Here is a 10,028-nt window from a genome sequence, read left to right as displayed (position 1 = left end):
ACAATATGTTAAATACACAATTTAAATGTATCCGTACTTTTGATAAACCGACATTTTAAACCAACAAATATACTTAAAAGCTTTTGTAAGTAAATATCCTGAAAGTTAAGCGTATTTTTTTCTTAATCAAAAAATGTAGTTATTTTTTGAATTATAATTTTGATGCTAAATAATTTACAAATGAAGTATTTAAGTAAATTAATAAGAGAGAAAAACATATTTTATTTAATAAGAAAAGTTCATTTATATTACAAGTTGTATAACATAGTGACAAAATCTTATCAAGGAGAACAAAAACTTAATAAAAACAAAAATTACTTTAACTAGACTTGTATTGAGGTAATTGTAACGTTACTTCAAAAATATACCATTAAGTCAGCAAAAACTTTGTGAACATTTACCTAAATTATTATTATTTATTTAATTTTCTTAATTTTAGATTGTTAAATGAACAAAATACAAAATCAAGTTGTTATATAATTTAGTTGTATTAAACCTAGTTATCCTATATTGTATGCATTTATAACAATTCATTTATACCAGTTTTATTTAATTTTACAGTTGAAAAACTTATACATTGAATATAATAAAAAAAACGATTACTTGTAATGATATCATTTATAAAACCTCAAAATTTTTACTTGAATCTTAAAGTTTATACTTTTTTTAATATAAGGTATAAAATTAAGAAAAAATAAAAATGCAATCATCATACATACTAATATACAATATAAAATAAAATTCACAAATCTACTATGCAAGTTTTATACCAAATAAACTCAACTGCTAAATTGTGTATTTTAAAAGCGATAATATAAACACAAAGTACAAAACTTTTTTTTTGCATAAAAGGAGTCGATAACTTAAAAAGAAACATTTAATGCACAAAACAAAAAACACAAATAAAGGCAGCTTTAGTTAAGTGGATACAACTTTGAAAAACAATTAAACAATAAATGTTTGAAAAATAAAACTAAAAAGAAAATTTTTAGAAATAGTTTATAATGATATATAGTAGAATAGGTTAAAAATACTCAAAAACATATATACAATGATTTAAACTCATTTAAACAAATAAACTTGTGAATTGATAGTCATTTAAACGATAAATTGTTAAACATAAATTTTTCTATGTACAACGTAATTAAATTTATTTTTTGTTCTAATATTTGTGGTATTTTTTTTTTTTTAATCATATTCAGTATGTATATCAAAAAGTTAAAAACATGTAAATTAAGTAAAATTTCTTATATATACATTTAAATGACTTCGAAATTAAAAAAAGTTGAAAAATAACAACAAACAAAAACTGTGACAAAACTTTTGTGTAATAATTTAAAAACATATTTAACAAACAATTATGAGATTTAAATAAACAAATACACTTTGGTAATAAATTTTTTTAACAACAGAGTACATGTTATTTTTTATATTTTTATTTGTTACATATTTTTTAATTAAATTAAACTTACTGATATTAAAACAAGGTGTTTATAATTAATTAAACAGGAAACTAACAAATTTAAAATTTAAAGTGACTAAATACTATGTTTCATAAAAGTAAACTATTTTAATTGCAACTCATCAGCAGATGACACATTTTAGTTTGTAACTTTTCAAGTAAAACAATATACTGTAAACATAAAAAAATTGCTAAAAACTAAAATTTAACTGCAGTGCCTCAAGTAGTGGTAAAAATTTTTCAAAGATACGTAACAAAATTTTTTTGGATTGTTAAGTTAATACTTTACATCTTGAATAAACATATAAAAAAAATGACTAAATATATTTGCACATAAAATTAAACTGCAAAGCCTCAAATTGTGATTAAACTTAACAACTTTTAAAATCGTAATCAGGTCCAATTCAGTTAAATAAAACAAATTAAATAAACTAATAAAGAAATTTAATTTTATGCAATGTAAAAAGGATTACTTTTCTGCAAACAAAAAACAAATATCAGTCAAACTTAACTATGACGTCAGAGGTTCAAGCAAAGCATGTTTTTCTTCACCTTTTGTGACGTCACAATCAAAACTCCCTCTCAACATCTTATTCACCTCCCCCCTCTTCACAGCAACCGCGTATGTCGTCAATAGCAACGAAGGGACGATGCACAGAAGTGCTGGTTGACCTGTTTCCATCAGAGTGAGGGCAATTGTGGTTAGCAGCAGTCCGAACATGTATGATATCACTGATGTTGTGTAGTACACGTTTGTGGGTTTTTTGTTGAAGATGGTTGCTTTGGTGTCCCACACTGCGCACAGTGCAACGTGCAAACCTGGTCAAATATAAAAAGCTTTATATTTTACCTTTTTTTTTTTATATAAAAAGTTGATATTGTATTGTAGATTTTTATCTCAGCTAATTGGTATCTCTTATTGCTTAACAAATTCAAAAAAGTTTTTTAAATATGAGGGATCAAAGCAAGTAAGCCAAATAACAACGTATGAAAAAATAATCAATAACAAGTTAATTTTATAGGAAAATTATTTTAAACCAATCTTAAGTTTTCAGACTTGAAAGATAGATTGTCAGTGGTTTTAAAATTTAAGAAAAAATGAAATTGGTATAAATAGCTTGTTTTTAAAAACTTACACCAAATTTTGTCTAATTTTTTTATACTTCTGTAAAAAGTACTTATAAATAGCACAATTTTTTATTAAAAATGGTCGGTGTAAGTTGTTGTGAAATAAATTTCTTAATTACATTCTGACCTTAAGGTTTTTGTCACAGTAAAGTTATTTTTAGAAAAAAAATTGTAGTTTACTATTCTACTCAATAGAAAAAACAGCCTCACAAAATCTTTTTAGAGGATAAAAACTACTAAAAGAAAAATTAAAGTAAAACCCATAAAATTTATCAACAAAACAGTATACCTGGCAACAGAACATCACCGAAACCCAGCATGCTGTTACTGAGTTGGGTGCACTCAGGAACGTGAAACTTTGGAAGTTCAAACAAACCGGGAAGTCTCTCGTTTGAACCACTTCCTCCCCCTGTTGCCACACTCACCATGACTGACTGGCCTTGAAAAATAATTAAATGTATTCATAAAAAGGAATTAACATTGTTAGTTTTATAAACAAATAAAATGTGTTTTTTTTTAATTAATTTATTTAGTAAAACCTTATGATCAATGTAACATCTTTAAAATGGATGTATTTGGGAGTTTAATTTTTTTAAAACATTACTGAGTATTAGTTGCAGTTTTACTTAAAGACTCACTGGTTTTTAAATATATTAAATTTAACTTATTATCAGATTAATTAAAACTATATTTGATCTTTTTAAGCTCATTAAAACTCTACTAAAAAATACTTAAAATTACATGAGTACAAATAAAATTGACATTTCTGACCTGATGGGGTTATGTAGGGAGTGATGAACACATAAAACACATCGTAGATAAAGAAGAAGGACAGAAGAGAAGATGATACTGTCAAATTAGGCAGCCCAACTGATTTTATTCCGTACATGCAGAAGGAAGCTCCCAAAATGTCTATCAGTATCCAATTGAACCAGGAGCGTCTGTAGACGAACCATGAAACTGACACGGTGTAAGAAGCAAGTAACAGTAAAACTGATAAAAGTGAAACGTGGTTTTTTGAAATTGTGAGCCTAGGCTGGTGACCCGACATGCTGATTAGTTTGTATACAACCCCCTTTAACACATTAAAAAGAGAGAAGCCAGATCCGATGACAAAGATGATTTGAGTGATGGTGACCAGGGAATAGTAGAAATTGTACATAAGAACTATTATTAAGGAGCTGAGAATCACATAGAAGAGTGTGTGCTTGACTTGAATGTCAAACTCCTCGATTTTTTTATCAGTTTGCTTCTTTTTGGTTTCAGACTCAAAAGACTTTTTGTGCCACCAGGACCCCATGGCCAACACAATCACAGCAAGCATCAGCAAAACTGCATTGCTAAAGTCATAAGGTAAGTTTTCCTCACCGTACAGCCAAACCACAGGAGTAGTGAGGTTTGCAGTGAAGCTGACAATCTTTTTGTAGGACTCTTCAGAGATCAACATGACAAACACATTTACTTTATTGTACTCCTCATTTGTGGCAGAAGGTAACACCAAACTCGTATTTGACACCACCATGACTCCTGAAGCATTATTCCTTTGAAAGTTCAATGCCTTCTCAGCAAAAGTGCAGTTACCCCTCTGTATAATCACAAACTGGTTTTGAAAATAAACAGAAGCTGATGAGTTTGCGCACCCATAGCTGGGATACAGGTCCTGAAACTTGTATGGGAAGTTTTTATTGGGCGTGATTGTTTTGAATTTGATGTTGTAAGTTGCGCAAACACTCAAGGAAGTTGTGTTTTCAATGTTTCTAACCCTGATGTACCCATACTGTGCTGTGCAAACTTGGAAGAATATAAATATCAAGCAAATTGTAACAAGCATTATATAAATATATATATATATATATAAACTGATATAAAAAAATTGTTGTTAATTAATGAACTCACAAAAAAAAAATTTTTATTGCTTTTGAAATGATTAATCTATTTAATAAAATTTTATAGAAAAAATATGGTTAGTATCTTGAATATCAACTAAGGCTTCTCTGTTGTTAAAAACCAATAAAAAGCTATAGAAAAAATTTACTGTTTAAATTATTTATAAAGGTTTTTCCCAAATGGCAAAATGATATGATTTTAGTAAGTCAGATAATAAATAGTTTGATTTAACAACTTTGAACATTTATAAAATTTTAATTTTAAGCTTGCTAACTTATCATAAATGATAGAAACAAGTAAAGTAAACTATAAGGATTTAATATTTAAATATACTTTTGTTTTATTGGGCTATAGGTGGGTCCAGCTTGTTTTATTACAAATTTATATTTTTACTGCCTTTAAAGTTTTACTCTAAAATGTTTAAAAAGCTTAATAAATTATCTATTTTTAAACAATTTACTAAAATTTTAATAACTAAAAGTAACTAGCTCAAAAACTTTAAACAACAGCTAGTGAATAAATATTTTGTCACGAAAATAGACAATAAAAAAATCTGGTCAATATTTACATTAGAATCTTTGAAAGGGTTGTCACTTTTAAGTCATAAAAACTGCCCTGGTTAAACAAAAACTGTTCTGAATTCCCTTAAACTGTCCTGTGTTTTTAGAATCGTTTTTAAAAAGTTAAAATCTTAGAAAAAAATTTAAGAATCTAGTTCTTTAACAAAATGAAAATTGAATATAAAATAATAACATATTATAACAGAACTAAATCAATTAAATCACATTCAAAATCTTCAAAATAAAATGTGCTTAGACATAAAAAAAAAATTTAAACTGCATTGAGTTTTTTATAAAAAAACAAAACTATCCAGAGTCAGCCTGGACTTAATAAATCACAAAATCCTGTGTGTGTGGCAACTCTGCTTTTTACAAAACTGCCTGTACCTAAAAGGTTAGTTTTAATTTTATTTTATAGAAAAAAGTGAATCAAAGCCTATACTTTAACCTTTCATATAGGAGACAATGTTGTTAAATAAAATAAATACCTAAGTCCTATCTTGATGGTCTTTATAACACAAACTTTATACTTATATCTTACTTTATTTAAACTTGGCTGTAATTTTATTCAACAGACAAAAAAACTATTATTTTATAAAAAAATCATAATAAAATAAATATAAAAATAAATAATAAAATATTTTTCTACAAAAAGGCAAAAAAGTAAAGAGAAATTGAGTGTTTTCGAGTATTTTTTTGTAAACTAATAAAATTTAAAGAAGTTTAATAAAACTGAAAACTAATTTTTTAGAAAATATTCTGTTTATATTTTAAAATTTATTTTTGAATTATAAAATATTTAAATATTATTTATTTAAGACCTTCATGTAATTTATTTCTATTTGATTTATTTCCTCTATTGATTGTTCACATAGAGCTTAGCTATAGATGACCGTTTCATAGCAAATAAGACTGCTACGCTATTATATTTTTTTATATAACTAAAAAAAAAAAAACATTTAACTACAAAAAGGTTAAAATAGTATTAAAAAAATACACTTTAAAAAAGACAACAAAGTACAACTAAATAGATTGGTAATTTTTTCTTAATACAACAATAAAGTTTGATTAACTAGTTCAACTATCACTACGAGTTTTTCGCATGAATAACATTTGTTGTTAATGAAAAATTATCACTTTGATTAAGTTGTTTTATTATATACTAAAGTTGTTGCACACAACGCTCTATGTTTTTGCTTTATAAAACATGAAACCTTAAATGCCTTTTTATTTGAGTATAAATAGCTGCACTATATTTACTTATTCTATATTCAACAGTATAAGTTTGGTATACTTGTTTTATAGCGTTTATAAGTTGTTGCACGCATAACTTTTACGATGTAAGCCTTTGTTACAATGAAAAAACATTATGAAATCTTTAAAGATAACAGCAACACACTAATCAGGCACACATTTTAAAGGAAAACAAAGTTTAAAACTTTTTAGTATGACAATACAACTAAAACATCTTCAGGTTCATTAAAAATCAGTCTAACTAACAATAGGGGAAGAAAAACATAATAAACACATATTTATATTAATTTAAAAAAGTTTTACTTTATTTGATCTAAAAACTTCTGTTGTTTAGGTTTATTTTTAAATTTTAAATTTAAAAACTTAGTCTTAATAACAATTAATATAACAAAATATATCTTAAAAACATGCCAATAGCACTTAATATTATACAAAAACATATAACTACTGCTTTATCAAAAATTAAATACAACTAACAAATTTTTAAACTTTCTTATCTAATCGTACACTACATTATTTTACTATCTAATACAATCTAATAAACATTTTTTCAAATTTAATCTTAAACGAATAAAATAAAAATTCCAAATAGTATGCATACTAAGACAATTGTTAACAAAATGTACACAAAAGCTTTTCTAACAACATTCAAATAAAAAAAATGTTATAAAAAACAGTCGTACCCAAATAGGTGTTTAAATTGTCTGCTTTGATTACAGTTAAATATGTGTGTCCCTCCCAACTGAAGTCTTGATACAGATGTACAGTTTGATAAGCTTAAGCTTATTCTTTACTTATGAAGAATATTTGTCTTAACGAATCGTTAAGTTAATAACATTATTTAGTGTTATATTAACATGCTTAATTAAATCAAATATATTCTCAGTTCGTTTATTCTTACGCTTTTTAATCATTTTTAGTGCTGCTATATATTTAAAAAGCTACTTTATTCTTATGCTGTACTAGTTGTGCTTAAGCTTGGTCTAAAAATTAAAATAGTATAGTATGAACTAAAATTTATATTAACTTGAGCTTGTCTCTCAGCTCTCAAAAATTAAAACTTCTGAATATAACTCTTTTTTTTATTTCTTATATCTTTAAAATATAATGACAGCATTTAAAAAAAAAAAATAATTTTAAAGAAGTTATACCATACATTATTATTAATAGTAATAGATTTATTTCACTTGATGATTAAAAGCGCACTTTAGGCGGTTGCGTAGTTCTTAAAGTACGTATTTTATCGATGGCTTTATTGTATCTAACTAAACATTGTTAAATTTTAGGCTATATACACGAACAATATTGATAAGTTTGCTTTGATTTTTTACAAGGTTAATTCCGGCTTACCTCGCTTTAATTGTTTTATAACTTATTCATTGTAAACTTTTTTTTTGTTTTTGTGTTGTAAGTTATCTTTAAATTGGTTTAGATTCTTAAATATATAAGAAACAAGTAATTTGTTAAAGAAGTTATGATATACTTTGTTTTTTTATTAATTGATTTTTTTTCATTCTGTATATTTATGCGTACCTTAGGCGGGTGCTTATTTTTTAAAGTACGTATTTTCGGATGTCTTTACTTTTCTAAAACCACATTGTATGAATTTGGACCTGGTGAAAGTTTTATTTGAATATTATTTGTTTATGAAAAAAGTTCCTGCAGTTGATGTAGAATATCGTGTGCCCATTCGTGCTTATAGCCAACATTTTGTTATAATTTGATTAATTAATTACTTACCTTCTCATTCAAAATTAAAATATTATGTGTAGATGTTCACGATAAGTAAAAGATACAGATTTCTCAAACATAGGGTAACTCAAGCCAACTCTAGTTAGTTAGATTATTTTAGCAAAGCAATTTTACTGAAGATAAACTCGTGTATGAATGTTCTTTTAAATGGGATCAATGCAAATTTATTAATGTATCAAACCAGAGTTTATTTAAATACATAAAATCGAATTACTTTGGTTATGCTTAACTTTAAGTGAGCACACTTTGGTGTAATATGCAGAAGTTTTCAACTTCATTATCAGTTATTTTCAATTTTATTTTGTAATTTATTCATATTATCCATTTATATTACTGAATGTAGTTTTAGCTGGCACTTTAGGTGACTCTCTAATTGTATATATAAGTTTCATTTCTATAAAGCAACTTTTAGACTTTTGTATTCTCTAGTATTATGGTTTATGTATGTTACATATATGTGTGAACTTAGTATAAAAAATTGTTTTGTTAAGCTTTATTCAATTCTAACAATAATTTTATTTCAACTTAGTGTCGATTCAAATAATCGAATTTACATTATTAGATAAGTTAAACAAAGTTTTTTATAACAAAACGAGTTAATTTTTATACTTTATACTTTTTATGTTTATACTTTTTAAACTAATCATGAATTTTCATTATTTTATATTATTAATAAAGTACTTAAACGTTTGCAAGAAAATTGCAAAAACCAAAATTCATTCGTATAGCCTACGCAAATTAGTTTTTTTAATTAGTTTTTTTTTAAGTGTTTTTATTATTACTTAAAATCTTTGAATCGTTACAAATACATCTTAGCAATAACTTTAGACTCTGAAGACACCATAAGTAAATTTTTAGATAGTGAAAATAAATATAAAGTACTTAAACGTTTGCAAGAAAATTGCAAAAACCAAAATTCATTCGATTAGCCTACGCAAATCAATTGTATGAATTGTTTTTTTTTAAGTGTTTTTATCATTATTAAAAATCTTTGAATCGTTACAAATACTTTTCAGCAACAACTTTAGACTCTTAAAAACCCAAAAGTAAATTTTTAGAATTTAAAAATAAATATAAAGTACTTAAACGTTTGCAAGAAAATTGCAAAAACCAAAATTCATTCTATTAGCCTACGCAAATCAGTTGTATGAGTTGTTTTTTTTTAAGTGTTTTTATTTTTACTAAAAATCTTTAAATCGTTACAAATACATCTTAGCAACAACTTTAGACTCTGAAGAAGCCATAAGTAAATTTTTAGATCATAAAAAAAATATAAAGTACAGTAACCTCTCGGATCTTTACGCACTTATGACGTTACGCACTCTCGTTTAGTTACGCATTTCAGAATTCTATAAAATTCAGAAAATAAAATCTTTCATTTTTTTTAATATTGCACAAATTAGATTTAATGTATATTTTTGAATTAAAATATGTTTTTGAATGCTAACACACCTCTCTATATCTTAGACTTCGTAAATTTATGTTCCTAGACTAATTGATAAACATTTAGTTATACCTCAGTATATCAGAAATTTTGTTTACAATAAGAGATTAAATCAATTCTGAATTAAACATGACTGTGTTTAATAATCAAAGTATAATAAAATAATGAGAGTTTAAAACACAACGAAATAATACAGTATTGTATACCATATTTATTTAAACGTAATTTAAAGGGATATTAAATCATCTCTATCTTTAACGGATATAAATAGGTATAGCAACTTAATTTAGTTATAAAATAAACAACAAAAACTATGTACAATTTATTACTTTCACAAACGAACGATTCAAAATGGTGCGCGACGCTTAAGTTTTCTACACATTAATCTTATACGAACTTCAATATCGATAAAAGTTGAAAATACAATATTTATGAACGTAGAAATCCTATCAAAATTGTTCCATATCGTACCACAGCTTACGTCTTCGGCCTCGAAGTCTCACGTAAGCTGTTTTATATCGTTCTATAGTTAACCTCTGCG

At 25.5% G+C, this 10,028-nt stretch overlaps 1 protein-coding gene across 1 annotated transcript; it reads right to left on the bottom strand.

The window, feature by feature from the left end:
• Positions 1-1,973: 1,973 nt before the first annotated feature.
• Positions 1,974-4,421, bottom strand: LOC145848311 (signal peptide peptidase-like 2B). Its single transcript, XM_082953860.1, has 3 exons — positions 3,362-4,421; positions 2,880-3,029; positions 1,974-2,281 (listed from the first exon to the last, which is right to left on the bottom strand). The coding sequence occupies exons 1-3, from the start codon at positions 4,419-4,421 to the stop codon at positions 1,974-1,976; spliced, it is 1,518 nt and encodes a 505-aa protein (XP_082809986.1).
• Between the last annotated feature and the right edge of the window lie 5,607 nt (positions 4,422-10,028).

Source organism: Thalia democratica, unplaced genomic scaffold, assembly GCF_965202585.1.
Source record: "Thalia democratica unplaced genomic scaffold, ktThaDemo2.hap1.1 HAP1_SCAFFOLD_1326, whole genome shotgun sequence".
NCBI lineage: Eukaryota > Metazoa > Chordata > Thaliacea > Salpida > Salpidae > Thalia > Thalia democratica.
This window is presented reverse-complemented; position numbering and strand designations above follow the sequence as displayed.

Excerpts from the sequence above, each read along its gene's own strand:
- LOC145848311 (XM_082953860.1), bottom strand. The coding sequence starts at position 4,421 with ATGCTTGTTACAATTTGCTTGATATTTATATTCTTCCAAGTTTGCACA. Across the intron at positions 3,030-3,361 it reads TCCCTACATAACCCCATCAG|GCCAGTCAGTCATGGTGAGT; the intron begins GTCAGAAATGTC and ends TTATTTTTCAAG. Across the intron at positions 2,282-2,879 it reads CGGTGATGTTCTGTTGCCAG|GTTTGCACGTTGCACTGTGC; the intron begins GTATACTGTTTT and ends ATATTTGACCAG.